The sequence below is a fragment of the Mustela nigripes genome, chromosome 10, assembly GCF_022355385.1.
Source record: "Mustela nigripes isolate SB6536 chromosome 10, MUSNIG.SB6536, whole genome shotgun sequence".
In the NCBI taxonomy this organism is placed as follows: Eukaryota; Metazoa; Chordata; class Mammalia; order Carnivora; family Mustelidae; genus Mustela; species Mustela nigripes.
The window spans coordinates 64,965,356-64,980,404 of record NC_081566.1 but is presented as its reverse complement, the minus strand read 5'-3'; the positions used below and the strand labels follow the sequence as shown (position 1 = coordinate 64,980,404).

The 15,049-nt window shown below is 62.3% G+C and overlaps 1 protein-coding gene across 9 annotated transcripts in view; it reads right to left on the bottom strand.

Annotated features, from left to right (window-relative positions):
* Positions 1-15,049, bottom strand: part of ARHGEF11 (Rho guanine nucleotide exchange factor 11) — a 75,545-nt gene that overhangs the window by 36,372 nt on the left and 24,124 nt on the right. For 7 of the 9 annotated variants that reach the window (XM_059413611.1, XM_059413609.1, XM_059413603.1 and 4 more), the window contains exons 2-4: positions 3,074-3,088; positions 2,695-2,783; positions 1,599-1,697 (exon numbers count right to left, since the gene is read on the bottom strand). In XM_059413611.1, the coding sequence (XP_059269594.1) occupies positions 1,599-1,697; positions 2,695-2,783; positions 3,074-3,088 (203 nt within the window). The remainder of the gene's footprint in view (positions 1-1,598; positions 1,698-2,694; positions 2,784-3,073; positions 3,089-15,049) is intronic. The other 2 variants (XM_059413606.1, XM_059413605.1) reach the window with 1 other exon arrangement.

Below are 15,049 nucleotides of genomic sequence, written 5' to 3'. Positions count from 1 at the left end.
AGCCCGATGTGGGACTCGAGCCCAGAACTCTGGGCTCACGCCTTGAGCTGAAGGCAGACGCTTCACCGAGTCCCCCAGGCGCCCCAACTTTCAAGTCTTATTATTTGACAAATACATTTTGTGAGGCCGTGGCTGCCACAGATGATTCTGCTGAGGGACCTGGTCAAAGTCATCAGAAAACCTCATGGAAAGGATTCGTCATTCTTGATGCCGTCAAGAACATCAACGGTTCGTGGGAAGACGTCCAATACCAATGTTCTGCGGGGTTTGGGGGCCGATTGCAGTCCTCATAGAGGACCGTGAGGGACTCTGAACTCTGCTGGAGAAGTGTCCGCAGACGTGCAAACAGCAGCAGAACCAGAACCGGACCCGGGAGAGGGGTGTGAAGCCGGAAGGGCTGCGGTGTCCCTGTGAGATTGGAACGTGCGAGGAGCTCTCCTCACAGAGGCCCTGAGCACGAGCTCTCCCCCAGAGAAGCTCCTCCCGGAGGGGATGCTGTGCGGGCCGCCGCGACCACCAAGGGTCTTGGTAAACCCAGAGGAGTGCGCCGCGGCGTGCGGGACAGGACCGACCCCACGTCAGGGAAGCGCTCCCGGGTCGTCTGCGGTGCTCTCGAGCTGCACGCACAGGGGACTGCGTTGCAGGGACATCGCTCACGGAAGCGGGGGGGGGGGCGTCTGTTGAAGCCGCAAACTTCATCGTGTGACTCTAGGAAACGGCCACGGCCCTGCGGCCTTTAGCGGCCACCAGGAGGGAGCTTAAGACCGGCGGACGAGCGAGAAGGTGCTTTTTGTGAGGACGTGAACACCGTGCTTCTACACCTAGCAAACCGCACACGGCACAGCAGTGTAACGTACACGTGCTTCACCTGCTGGGAGCCCAAGACACGCGTGTGACACACTTGACGGCACCATCTGCTCTACTGCGGCCATCCAACGGGGACCGAGCCCGCCTCGCCTCTGCTGGGGGCTGTATTCTGGAGCCTGTACGCTCTCCACGTCAGCGGCCCGGCCCATCTGCCAGTGCTGGTCACTCCTTCCGGGACACGGGCTTCATAGGCTTCCGCGCTCCTTCCTGGGTCGGCGTCAGCCGGTCACCGGCCAGCTCAGTCCTGCGGCCCGGCGGCTCTTCCCCAGGTGCGCAGCGGCCGGGCTGACCCGTGTGCGGCTCGCACTCCGCCCCCCACCACTCGCGGCCTGTCCCTACAGCACACACCCCCTTGCAGAAAGGCTTCAGGCGCGCACGGCCACACACAGATCTCCCAACACCGCCCCTCCCTGCTGTCCCACACTCGTCACTCCTCCTGCGGTCACGTCTAAGGTTGCTGCACCCGCCAACGCGGGTGACCGCAGGGACTGGCACGTCCCATCCTGCACCGTGAGGTGCCGCAGCAGCCCCTGACCGAGCGCGGGCCCTGCCATCCTGAGGGCCGCCGGCTGTTCCCACCCTTCCCAGCAGCGACGCGAGCACGCAGTGCGACCCCAGAAATCCCATGCAGGTGCGTGGCGCTCTGACGATGCCCCCGGGCGCTCCCGGGGACCAGGCCCAGCGCAGGCATTCACGCCCAGAACTCGCCACGCCGTGGAGGCAGCACTCACCAGGCCGCACGGACTGCACCAGGACGATACGGTCCCCGCTGACCGTGAAGCCGAAGCCATGCTGGTCCTTCTGGATGATGACGCAGCGCTGGACAAGACCTGACAAGAGACGACAGAGGACAAGGGGTTACGGAGGCACAGCCGTGGGAAGGCTGGTGCACACAGTCAAGACAAGCCCAGGAAGGCTGCAGCGCTGCCTCCTCCAAACAGCCTTCCCAGACTGACTGATTCCCCAGACTCCTCCTGTCCAAACACCAAACACTACACTCGGCGAGTGACAGCAGCCTGTCCCCGACTCTGCGTTACACCCGAGGAGCGACCCTCCTCTGCGCACGGGGCTGACTCTCTGGGTCTGGCTGAGGACGGGCACGACAGAAAAGCAGCCCTGTGACAGGCCCAAGGGAGACTGCGGTTTTCCATCAAATGAAGCCCCATGGGCATGGCGTGCTACACCAGCTTGCTGACGGGGGTGACCCGGGGGGACCCTGCCAAATCCAGGGAAGGGTGCGTGGAAAGAGAAAACCCCTTCTTTTCACACGTACGTCTGTGCACAGAATGTGGAGGACAAGAAAGCTGGAACCGCAGGCCGGCCAGGTCCCCGTGGGTGTGGACGGACTCACACGCGCCTGCCGGCGTGTGACCGTCTCCTGTGATGGACGGAGCGTGAGCTCCAGAGTGGGAACCCGACGGGCCTCACGTCCCTGTGGGCGTGGACGGACTCACACGCGCCTGCCGGCGTGTGACCGTCTCGTGTGATGGATGGAGCGTGAGCTCCAGAGTGGGAACCCGAGGGGCTTACGTCCCTGTGGGCGTGGACGGACTCACACGTGCCTGCCGGCGTGTGACCGTCTCCTGTGATGGACGGAGCGTGAGCTCCAGAGTGGGAACCCGAGGGGCTTACGTCTCTGTGGGCGTGGACGAGCTCACACACGCCTGCCGTGTAAAGCTCGGTAACATCTCCTTTCCAGAGTCGACAAGAGGACGACGGAAGCAGTTCACATATAGAACGTGTAACGTCACACCGCACACACGCTGCGAGCGCAGATCTGTCTGTTTCGGCGCTCGTGTCGGTGTCGGTGTCAGCGCCCAAGCTCACCTGCTGTCTCAGAGGCGTCGGACGGCTGCCGGCGGTGGGAAGGGGACCTGCGTTCAGGTGCCGGGTCCCCCAGAGACAGGCTGCTTAACCTGGAGGGTGAGGAAAACACACTGGTGAGCTGCGCGGGGAGGGACCAGCGTTAGGTTCTGGTAAAAGGGGCCCCGAGTCTTGGGTAAAGAGAGGCCAATCCTCTCACCCCAGAACCCGCTAAACCTGGTGGGAGATGAATCAGGTCTACACCATTGGCAACACCACCTATTTGGCAGCCTGAGCTGGCAGGGCTAGCACGGTCGGATACCCAGAGAGGCGTGAAGGGCGAGAGCCCGCCCCGGGGTCGCGAGGACGGGATGTGCACAGACGCACGCTTGTTGGGTCTTACCAGGCTGCAGTGGGGCTGATGGGACAGAAGGAAGCAGCAGAGAAATGGATGCAAGAAAAAGACAGGAAAAAAGAAAACGCTCGTTAGTTTTAGGCGGTGATTTGCAAAGGAAAGGGAGACTGGAGAGCGAGACCGCGGAGGGTGGAGCCACACGGAGACCCCCGTGCACCCGGCAGAGGGTGGCGGACGGCCTCCCCGACTCGCGTTTCATCTTGCTTCCCCCCCGCAACCGGCATCTCCAGGAGGCTCACTGGGCGTCTGATACTAAGCTGTCGGGGAACCAGCACACGCCTCTCTAGAAAGGAGACCAGCGATGGCCCAAGCCTCTGAACACGCGCCTATCTGTGGGCTACGGAAGGAACCTGGCCTGTCCGGTGGCCATATTCCAACCCACACACACCCCGCCGGCAGCCGGCCTGGGATACCTCACTCAGCAACTGTTAAGACCCTAAAACCTCAAGGTTACCGAATCAGATTTACCCCCGAGCTTGTGTTGAACGGGTCCCCTTTACGGTACGGTGAACTCCATCACTGCCATGCCTCTCCCTCCCGGAAGAGTGCACCTGCCGCCCCTCCGATGGGGTTCCGCAGTTGCACCTCCAGCAAGGGACCAGGCAGGCACCGTGGGCAGAGGCACAGCACGGACTCGTGGGACGGCTTCTGCGGGTGGCTGGGCCAGTATACCGCGGTATGACCGGGGTGGGGGGCGCTCAGCCGTGTGTGGGGGGCGACGGAGTGAACCCAGTGGCCTCCGGGAAGTCTGGTGGGCAGAACGGTGCGCACAGAACAGGTGGGCACGAGAGCGGGGAAGGGAACCACGTGCTTCTGCGTTTACAGACTCGTTCACATGTGCACAGATGCCGGAAGCACCTCTGGGAGGACCCGAGAGAAACCCCCGCCCAGGCCGCCCGAGGCCGGAGGCTGCGTGTCCGGGGCGCAGGGCGGGAGCCGCGAGCTTGAGTGCACCCGCTACGCTGTCAGTCCCGTGAAGGTCGCTTCCGGTCATCCACACAACCCAGCGTGAACAGATCCCTCTGACACTTCAAAGAGGTCCCCTCACCCTGGTGCCCCCCCTACCCGGACAGGTGAGGCTGCTTTCTCCTGGTTGGTCTTTGGATCAGAGACAGAAGGACACCAGGGAAGCGGAGGGCGCGGGGCGCAGGAGAGAGCGACGCAGGAAAGGAGGAAGAGAACCAAAGAACCAGACCGGTCACTGGAGCGGCTCGTTCAGAAAAAGCCGCAAGTGGGCCCAGAAGAGCCTGGGAATGGAAACCAGCCACAGAGCAGCAGTCACCTCGCGCAAGTGCAAACCCGCCTGCGTCCCCTCGCTGCTCAGGACCTCACAGAGCTTCCTAGGGTCCTCGGGAAAGCTGGGCCACGGCGTGGAACAGGGAGTCCTGCCGGCCCCACACGGCCTGGACCCCCGCGCCGCACCAGCATGTGCACGGTGGGGCTGCCCCCTCCCTCGACTGCTGGGTGGCCTGGGGCAGCTGCGGGCCCAGGGCGGCGCTCCTTCTCACTGTGGGTCTACGGTCCCGTCACCTGCTCTGGTTTCTGGCTCCTGCCTAGGCCCGTGCTGGGCCCTGCTCCCCGATGTCCTTCCACTCCATGGCCCAGTACGGCATCTGGAAGCAAGACACGAGGGTGCACGGCCGGCAGCTCCGACTCCAGCTGTGTTCCAAGGACCTGACTCCGTGGGTCCCTGCCCACCTGACCCCTCCACCCACGGCGGGGTGAACTCAACTCCGCTGAGTTCAGCATCCAGTGTTCTAGAAGGTGCGGGAGGGAGCGGCACTCACCCCCGCGACCATTCTGTGTGACATGCGTCCTGCCGTCATCGCGCTGCAGCCCGCGTGTCACTCACGGCGCCGTAAAACTGAACGGTGTCCCAGCACCCAGACCCGTGCTAAAAGCCGCCAGCCACAAGGAGCTACACAAATTTACACTTGAAATAAAATTTAAGACTCAGTTTCAAAGCTGCACGAGCCACATTTCAAGGTCTCCACAGCGATGTGAAGCTCGTGGCGACCACACTCCAGCCACACACACCACCACAGAATGTTCTACCAGACGGCGCTGCTCCAGACGCGGCGTGAGGCACGGGGCGCAAACCTGGGACGCGGTCACCGCGGCGAGTGGAGGAGGGTACCGCAGAGCTTCCGCAGACATGGGGTAAGCGCTCTGTCCCGGCCCTGCCGAGAGGGTTCTCAGAACGGATCTCCGTGGAAAGGCTCATCCCAGCCGCTCCTGTGCTGTCTTGGGTTGGATCCACGCCCCCCACCACTGGGTGTCCCCACACAGCTGTGAACGGCTCCTTGCCAGCTCAGGAGAAGGCCCCTTTCGTCCTGGGGCAGCTCAGGCCCCCTCGTGGCCTCTGATGGACTCTGTGGCGCTGGGAACACGCCTGTCCCGAAGCCCGAAGAGATGGGGACCCTCAGCCTGCTCCGCTCTGCCCCTAAGCTGGGCCGAGTGCTGTGGCGTGTGATCGAAGGTCCCCCAGGCCGTGGAGGGAGTCTGGAGCATCGAGAATCCTTCCAGCAACAGAGGTGGACATTTTTTTTCTCCTTGAGAGCTTCACGGAGGAAAACCCACCCCAGAACCAGAGGAGGGAGACTCGCCAGCCGCAGCAAGCTCGGCTGGACACAAACGACCCTTGGGCTGCTGGGTCCCTGGGCGTGGAGCCTAGCAGAAGGTTTAACTGCGGGAAGGTTAAAGGCTGAGGCAGGGGAGGACGGAGCAGAGGAGGAGGGCACTTCGGCATGAAAGAGGCCATCAGACGGGAGGAGGGCTTCCACGCGGGCCCCCCTTCCTGACGCGCCCACGGAAATGTGGCAGCAGACACGGGATTCCAAAGGACCGACACCTGACGGCTGTGGGGAAGGCCTGGGAGAGTGCGGACTCTCCCCCCCAATCTGGGGCTTGCTAAACGGCCGCCGCAAGACAGCTGCTAGCCGGCCTGGCTTCTCAGTGAGCCCCGCGCCCTGGAGCCCCCGGCAGATGTGGCCAAGCCCGTGCCTTGTGCCACCATGGCCCACTGGGGCTTCCAGCCGCTCGCCTGGACGACTGCAGGAGCCCCGTGTCGGCTCCCCTGCTGCGGACCAGCCCTCCCAGCCTGGCTTTCTCTGGGTCCCTCATCGGGACCAGCTGGTCATTGCCGCATCGCTCTCCAATGCTCGGCATCAATCCCCCAGGCCCTCTCGGCTTCTACACAGCCACAGTGATGTTGGGACAGCCAGGAGTTCACCTCTGACCCAGTGAGGTGACCTCAGAAGTGTCCCCGCTCCACCCCCACTGTCTATCGCTCCTCTACGCCGCTGGGCTCCCACGGCCTCGGCCGCGGTCCCGGCGTGGAGCGCGGATCGCATTTCCTCGTTCTCCGTGGTGTTCGTTTGATCCAGAACGCCGCCCACGCTGGTTGTCCTCGAGCACGGCCAGCAGAGGACTTGTCTCCACAGCACGGATTCACATGCAGCCTTCTGAGACAGTGACACGCAAGCGGTGCTCGTCTCTTGTTCCACTCGGCTCCGTCACTCCTGGGAGCCGGCGGCAGTACAGCAGATCTCCCGTCCGAGGGAGCAGTCGATGGGCTGATGCTCGAGCTGGAGGCGCACCGTTCTCCGGGGGCCCCGCGCCCAGCCGCTGCACCGTCCACGGACGTCTGTGCCTGACCCGCTCGATGCACTGAGGGCTGCGGACGGGCCGCTGCCGACTCGGTCTCTCCTCCCGCGTTGACCGGCTTGCAGCGCCGAGCAGAGAACACCGTCTTCACCCTCCCCTGCAATGGGGCTGAGAACGCGTGAATTTTCTCTCCGATGCGATACGTTATTATCCATTATCATCATGACTTTTCTTTTTTAATGTGTTTTCTTCATTAAAAAAAAAAAATCTCCACATCCAATACGGGGCTTGAACTCAAGACTGCGAGTGAAGAGCGGCGCACCCCACTGACGGAGCAGGCCAGGTGTGCGGCGTCATCCCTTTGTTTAAAAAAGATTTTTATTTATTTGACAGACAAAGATCCCAAGTAGGCAGAGAGGCAGGCAGAGAGAAGGGAGGAAGCAGGCTCCCCGCTGAGCAGAGCCTGACGCAGGGCTCGATCTCAGAGCCCGAGACCATGAACGAGCCAAATGCAGAGGTTTAACCCACGGAGCCACGCAGGAGCCCCAAAGACACGTTTTCACTGGTCTTCGGCTTCCCATCTGGGCTTGCTCTGGGAGGTTAAGCAACGGGCGGGAGTGTTCTTCTCCCCCTCCGCTTACACAAGCAGCAGTACCTCACCGGCTCACACTTCATCTTTCCCACTTAACCAATCCTCGGAGGGACTCCAGGTCAGTCCGCAGAAATCGGCCATCTCCTTGTCCTTCCGCTGGGCCCGCACCTACACAGGCGTCCCCCCCCAAGCCCCCTTCCCGCTCCCTGGCACCTGCTAGAGGGCAAAGGTCGCAGCATGTACTTCCTGGGAGCCCTCCAGCAGCACCAGGCACGGGAGAGAGCCCCTCCTCCCCCCCTCGTGGGAGCCTGCAAGACGCGAGAAAGCATGGAGACGCCTGGCGACCTTCCAGAGAGTAAAGTCGAAACTGCCCACACGTCCCTTCTGTTGGCTTATGGGTGGGTGTGTATGTATTTTTAAAAATTAGTTAAAAATTGAAGATCGGGCAATTTCACGTTAACAAGACACAGCTGTCTGGTGTCCGGGAACCGGGGGGAGTTCGGACACCACCGTGCCCCGGTCTCGCTCGGCGACTGTCGGCCGCCCTCCCCGTCCCCACTCCATCCCCCCGGCCACGGGGGCCTGACGGACAGCCTAGCATGTCCCTGTTCCATGGTGCCGGTTTCTAGGTGCTTCCCACCTTCCAGACAGGGGCTGACACGCAGCGAACGCGGGGGTGAAGTGGAGTTAGGACACACCTGACTTCAAGGTCTGGGCCCCTAAAGCCTGAGTCATCTGACCTGTGGCCCTAGAAAGAGCGAACCAACTGTGTTCACCGGACCTTTCCTCCTCTTCTCTTCCACACACGTGCACACGTGGGCACAGAACACACGCAATACACACAGGACATAACACACACCGGCTCATGGGATGCAGACGTAGCACACACACGTCCTACGTGTCTGGAAAGATAACACGAGAGATAGAGACGAAATCGCATACCATACGTAAGCTGACCGAGGTCTCCTGCGTCTGGGGAAGTCACATTCCCAGGCCCCTCCCCAAAGCCAGGAGCAGCCGTAAACCAAGAAAGAGCTACCTGACCAGGACCTCCGTTCCAGATAAGTCCACACTTGCTGAACCCTGCCCTGGTCTTACTGGACTGGTTTTTTCCTTATCTTCCAGGGTGGAGGAGCTCGAAGCAGCCTCCCAGGGCCCTCACAGCCCCAGGATTCCGTGTCTGGGTGGCCCTCTAGGTCAAGGTCACACAGGGTGCCCGTGCCGCACACACCCCTCCTTGCGGAGCTGGTGTGGGTCACAGGGGCCTCGTCTGTCAGCTTCCCCGACGGTGCAAATGCTCTTGAGGTCCACACCGGATGGCCAACAGTGTGCTAGCGGCAAGGGCCACAGACCAGTGAGTGGACGAGGGACAGAACAGTGAGCACGAGCCCGGTGTGCCCAGTCTCCCCTGCTCCCACGCAGCTCTCGGAGGGCCGTGTCTCCCCAGCTCACAGCCACATGTGCGGGGAGGCTGAGCTTCCACACCAGTGTTTTACACGTGGCCCCTGTGGGACTGTTCGGAAAGCACACTTTCGGGCACAGTGAAATACGGGCTCAAGCCCAGCCTTCTCCTGGCTGTCACCCCACCAGAAGCCCCAGTTTCTCAATGACAAATGTGGAAAATACAGCTTTCCTCCAAGGGCGACCGGGAGCGCGGAATCACGGTCAGCGAGACCTCGGAGCCAACCTGTCTGATCGGAAATCCAGCCCCCAGCCCAAGCCCAGCCCAGCCCGAGCCCAGCCCAGCTCCTGAGCAAATGTGTCCTCCCAAGGTGAACACTGGGGCCCGACAGTCATCTCTGACAGCCCTGCAAACTGAGTCACCCCCGAGTCCTCTGGCTAGTGCCCTCCCCTAGGTCTGGACCCACCTGCCTCTGCCCCTCCTGCCCCTCCCGGCTGTGCAGTATCCCCTCCCCAGAGTGCATCCGTTGTCTACAATCAGCGATCTTGTAAAAAGATAAATCACAATGTCACCCAGGAAAGCTTTCCCACCATCTAAATCCCAGCGCAGTCTATGGGTCCCCCAGCGGGCAACCCCCACCATGCTTCTCCTCCAAGTCTCCCCTGTAGCGCCCACTCAGAGCTGACCGGCCCTTTGGTGCCTTCTGGGGTCGGTTCAGATCGACTTCCCCAGTTTGCCGACCGGCTTTGCCGTCTCCTGCTCTAGAACACTTGGATCCAGGATGGGGCGCACAGCGGACAGCCAACAAGCAGAAGGTTAGAGACAGAATCAGACCCGTCTCGCCAAGGAGTTTCTCCGCCCGCACCCTGACAGTCCGCCTGCCTGCTCCACCTGTCCCGGGAGCGGCCGTGGGAATTACACAAGGGGACGTCAGGAGGCTCGGGAAACGCTGAGGCACAGGGCAACGACCGAGGGGAAGCTGGGGCCAGGCAGCTGCTGAAGGCTTCCTGGGGCTCATGGGATCCGAGCAAGCCTTGAGAAGTGCGGGTCTGACGGCGGAAGCCGGAGGCCAGAGGCCCAGAGAGCCTGCGGGACAGAGCCGGCGTGCACCTGAGTGCGAGCACTGCTGTGGGGAAACCCGGGAAGGGCCAGTGGGAGAGGCCCAGGGGGGGCGCAGCATGACCGCCCCCTCGCTGTCCACGGGGACCGCTGCAGGGCACCGCCAACATGCTGACTGGAGGTGAGAGAGTCCGTGTCCACACCCGTGAGGCTGCAGACTTAGTACAAACCATGGAGAAACGGTCGGGAGCAGCACTTGCGACGCTGCACGTCAAGACGGCAACCCTTGCGCAGACGGAGCCGATGAAACGTGACACTGATGTTCACTTCTCCCACCCCCCCTCCGGTTCTGATTTTTATCATTAAGTAATCTCCACACCCAACGTGGGGGCCTCAAATCACAGCCCCGAGAGGGAGTCGCACCTCCCCTGACTGAGCCAGCCAGGCGCTCCCTCCTTACTACTTTAATGTGGCTACTAGAATGTTCCCAGTGCCACGTGTGGCCTGCGTTCTGCCCCACTGGGCAAACGGGTGCTGACCTCTCTCTCCTGTTCTTGTCCGTTGGGCTGTGAGCTCTGGACAGGCTCCCCTTGGCGGCCCTGGGAAGGAACGAGGTCGGGGCTCTGAGGGTTGGCCCACTCCAGCCCGTAGCAGAGAACAGGCTGCTGGCGGGCACACGACCTTCACCCAGGACCAGCACCTGCCACCTCCCCGCTCACCAGCACGGGCACAGATTCACATCTGACTCACGGAGCCGCTCACCCGGTCCTCAGAAGCAGCCCCAGGCTGGGGCTGCCCCCAGGGAGTCAAGGGGGTATCCGGATGGGCAGGCCGCTGTGGAGCTGGACAGGGCTCGTGGGCGTTGTGGCTCTGACCACCTGTGGGGCTCAGGAGACATCGCTCCCTGGCCATGACCCTCGGTGTCCTCACCCCACAATGGGAAGGCTAGCCACCTGCCACCCGTCCTGCGGGACGTGCTGAGCTGGGGTAAGTCTCTGGCGTAGCGTCTGCACACGGCTGAGCTCAAAAAACGGTCGCCGTTCCCGCCCCGAGGCCTCGGTCCCACAGCAGGAGCGAGCAGCCCGAGCACAGGAGAGATGACCGCGGGGCGCTCGCAGGTCCATGTGACCGCGTCCAGGCCTTCGCGGGGGCAGACACCCCTCCGCGGGCTCTTCTCCCCGGGGCTTAGCCCCACACTCCCGGCTCCACGTCTGCAGATGTCAGGGCCGAAGCTGTCCCCGATGGGTATGAGTGCGGGTCGCGAGACCATGGTGTTTCCCCAGACCCAGCCAGGCGTGCGGGTCAGAGGCGGGGCGGCCGGCACACGCGACGGAAGCCGCGGAGGCTGCCATGGTCCAGGGAGGGGGCGGCCCGGGCCGTCTAGACGTGTGGTTCTAGACCAACTCTGCCCCCGTCTCCTCGTATGTCCTCGGAAAAGCATAAGAAAATTACAAGGAATAAGCACGTGATGGGACACAGGCCTTCATTTAATCCTTGTGTCAACCTGACGAGGCAGACGCTGTTATTTTCCCTGACAGGTGAGGAAAACCCGAGTCCGAGGAGCTGGGAAGCTGCTCAGAGGACACAAGCTTCTGAGCGGTGCAGCCGGACGCGGGCGCCGAGCTTCTCCTCCGGGCGCAGTGGCTTAACCCTGACGCTGCAGGGCTGGGCCAGGCGCCGCTCTCCCCCCCGCCCCCCGATCTCATCACACCCCTCCCTCCGCCCCTCCCAGGGTGTCCCAGACACACCGGTCTGCGCACCCCGGGGAACCCACGCAGAAGTGCAGGTATTCAACGGACAGGAAACCGCCGGACGCCGTCCCCAGCAGTGACCCAGAAGCACGTCAGCGTCTGTGCTGGGGACGTGGCCAGGAAGAGGTTTTTACTCGGTTTCCCAGTTTTCACAAGGGCCAAGAAGAGCAGAGCTCAGAACCCACAAGCACAGACCGAGCCCGTGTCCCAGGGCCTGACGGTGGAGGGCCGTGGTCTGGGGCCTGACGTGGCCTTGCCTGCGCAGTGCCTGTGGCGTGACCGGGGGTGAGCCAGGTCCCAGCTTCCGTGGCAGCACCATGGGAAGACGGAGTCTTGTCCCTCGCATGGGGCCCTGCAACGGTGCCATTATTCGGAAACCCTGAATCCCTCTGCAGGCGCATGCTGTCTCTCCCCGGGTTTTCCTGAGACGCTGACTACACGTTCTCAACGAATCCTCCGGAAGTGGGGATGGGACATGAGGCGTGGCTCACTGGGGACTTGTGTCCACAGAGCTGTGTTCTGACAACCCCACAAATAAAGGACGAACCATAAAACAATCCCAAATAATAACCAATCCAAGAAATCTCCATCCCTCTTTAAAGTCTGTCATCTGGCTCAAAATTCACTTTCCTAATTTACTTTGGGTGGATACGCCCGGGTGGCTCAGTCTGTTGGGCGCCTGCCTTTGGCTCAGGTCGTGATCCCAGAGTCCTGGGATCGAGTCCTGCGTTGGGCTCCCCGCTCGGTGGGGAGCCTGCTTCTCCCTCTCCCTCTGCCTGCCTCTCCCTCTGCTTGTGCGCCCTCTTTCTCTCTCTCTGGCAAATTAAAAAATCTTTAAAAAAATTTGTTTTCATTCCAAGTTCGTATCAAAATTGAGGGGGAATACTGGTGGGAGGGGACAGTTGGCCCCTGATTTTAAAACGGATGACTTTAGGCCACAGAACGACCGGGGAGGCACCTGCAGAAATGGGGTCACAGCGCAGGAGCTTCCAGTGGTACCGGGAAGCCCCCGGAAGTCCGGCAGGAACAAAGCTGGGCGGTGCGAGAGACCCTCTGAATTCCTCCTTTCTCCCTTCCCAAGACTGCCCGGAAACTCCCTGCCTTCCGGAAGCTTCCTTCAGCTGATCCCGGTGATGGCCACTCCTGTTGTCTGCACCGCCCAGCCCTTGGGCTGACTTGTGCTATAAGGACGCATCCTCGCCCCCGCGTTACTTTAGAAGGGAACCAGTAGTAAAGCGCCTGCCTGGAAGGTGGGACTTCTGTCCTCTACTGCGTGCTCCTTCGGCTCCCCGACCGGGGCCCCCAGCCAAGAGCCCGAGCTCCACACCAGACGCTTCCCAGACACAGCTGGTTAGGACGCCAATGGAAGGCCAGCCAGAATGCTGGGACCGCTCTGAGCCGTGCACCCCCAGGGGACCCCAGTGCTGGTGGGACTGGCCCTGCCGCGGCTCTCTCCAAGTCTGACGCGCAGAGGCCGTGTTGTGGGAGGACAAGCAGGGCTCCCACCACTTCAGCAAGGGTGGCCTCGTGCCCTTTCCTACTAATCCCATCTTCCAAGTGCAGGCGCGTCAGGAAGATGGAGTCACCGGAGCTGGGAGACAGGAGACGGGACACGGCTGCCCCGTGACGGGAAACAGGTGGAAGCGTCTTTCTGTGCGGCTACATTTCAGGGCCCTCGGTGCGCCTCAAAGGTTACCATCGGGCCGTGCGTTTGGTCTCTGCGCGGCCTCCTGGCAATCTGGTTCTCAGGGCAGAACCTCAGCGGCGGGTCTTGGCTTTTCCACAGCCGAGTGCGGCGCGTGCGCACACCTGTGCGGGGCGGTGACGGAGCCGCGTGAGCTAGAGGGTCCTAGACACACACACACTCACTCCTCCAGGCCCAAACCACATCACGAGGGCCCCCAACCCCGGCAGGGTGAGAACGGTATCTCAAGTCGGAACCTGCCCATCTGCGGGATAACATCTTGAAGGAACAAACCCGGACGGACCGGGAGAGGGTCCCCGGCACCTGGGATGCTACGCGGATTCTCCCCATCAGGCCAGACACACACGCATCTCCGTGAACATGCACTGAATGATGGAAGACGCACTTGTGGCCGGCGCACAGACGGGCTCCAGCCAGGCCGTGACACGCACGTCTCGAGCACCTCCTGCGACACCGCGTGGCTGGTGCGCGGTGTGGGCCTCAGGGCTCCCCCGGAGGAGAGGGCCGTGCCTGCGGCCCCGAGCGCTCCCCGTCCCGCCTGCTTGCCCTCTCCTGGGCTGCTCTGAGGACCGGACTGTCTGCACACGAGACGGGAAAATGCTCGGGCTGGGGCATGCACGGTCAGAACTCAGAACTCCAAGCTCTTGTTTAGGTGACTCATTCTCCACGATGCCCCTGGGGGGCAGAGGTATTGGTGTCCTGACTTCACAGTGGAGGAAGCCAGGCTGCAGAAATGCCGGCCGCCAGGCTGAACTTCCCGCACGCAGTGAGCGAGGTAGCACAGCTCCATGAGCCCCGCCAGCCCCGGCGGCCCAAGAGCGTCCTCACCACCCGTGCCCCCTGCTCAGACCCGTCCTCTCCTTCCCCCTCCATCCCGAGGCCCAGAGGGCAGAGCCGGCCACTCGTCTCCCCTTCCACTGGCGTGTGCCGAGCACCTGCTGGGTGGCAGGGGCAGAGCTCGGAGCGCCTCGTCGGGCCCTCGGGGCGGCTCCGCACATGCCCACCTCACAGACAAGGAACCGCAGTCGGAAACGACACAGGCCTCCCCAAGGTCCCAGGGTCAGAGGTGGTCTGGGCCAGGGCTGAAACTTAGACTCCTGAGCCCCAAGCTCGATGGCAGCCCCATGAAGCCGGGCCGGCTCTGGGTGTTCCCTGGCCGTGCGCACACACCCCGTGGACTGCAGTCTATGTGTCTGCAGGCCAAATGCTCTGGCTTCGTGATCCCTGGGTTGGACATCCATCCTGCTGCCGATGCAGGCTCCGGGACCTCAGGCACCCTCACCTGTTGCAGAGGCCACGGCTGCTTCACGAGATAGTCTTGAGATTTAACGGTGCCGTTCCTTCCGCGCTGGGCATCCGACAAGCACTCAGAGCAGCTTCTGCTCTTACTACCGCCGCGGGGAAGGGACTGGGGCTGCTGCCCCGTCTGAGGTCAGCACTTCCCGACCCATGATGACGGATGTCCAAGTCAAGGACAGGGGGAAACCAAGGCACAGAGACGGGGTCCTCCCCTGAGGGCAGGGCCGATCGGCTCTCCCAGGCCCTGCTGCCTCCCTGAGCTCTTCCGAACTGTCCGGGGTTTCAGAGTACACAATCTTGCACCCAGAGGAAGGCCTTGCCGCCCTACGCCTCTCCTAACTGCCCCGTCAGAGCTTTACGGGCTCACCCTGCCCCCCAACTGAAAATGGGGGCTGGGAACCCTGTTCCAAGTGGAAAATCCAAGCCCATCCCAGACGGAAACCCCAAGTCTCTGCTGCTCCAGCAGATTTCCAGCATGCGCTGGCTCCCAGAAACCACAATTACAGGCAAGCTCGGGGCCAAGGAGTAATTAGGCCCATACTGTGGGCTC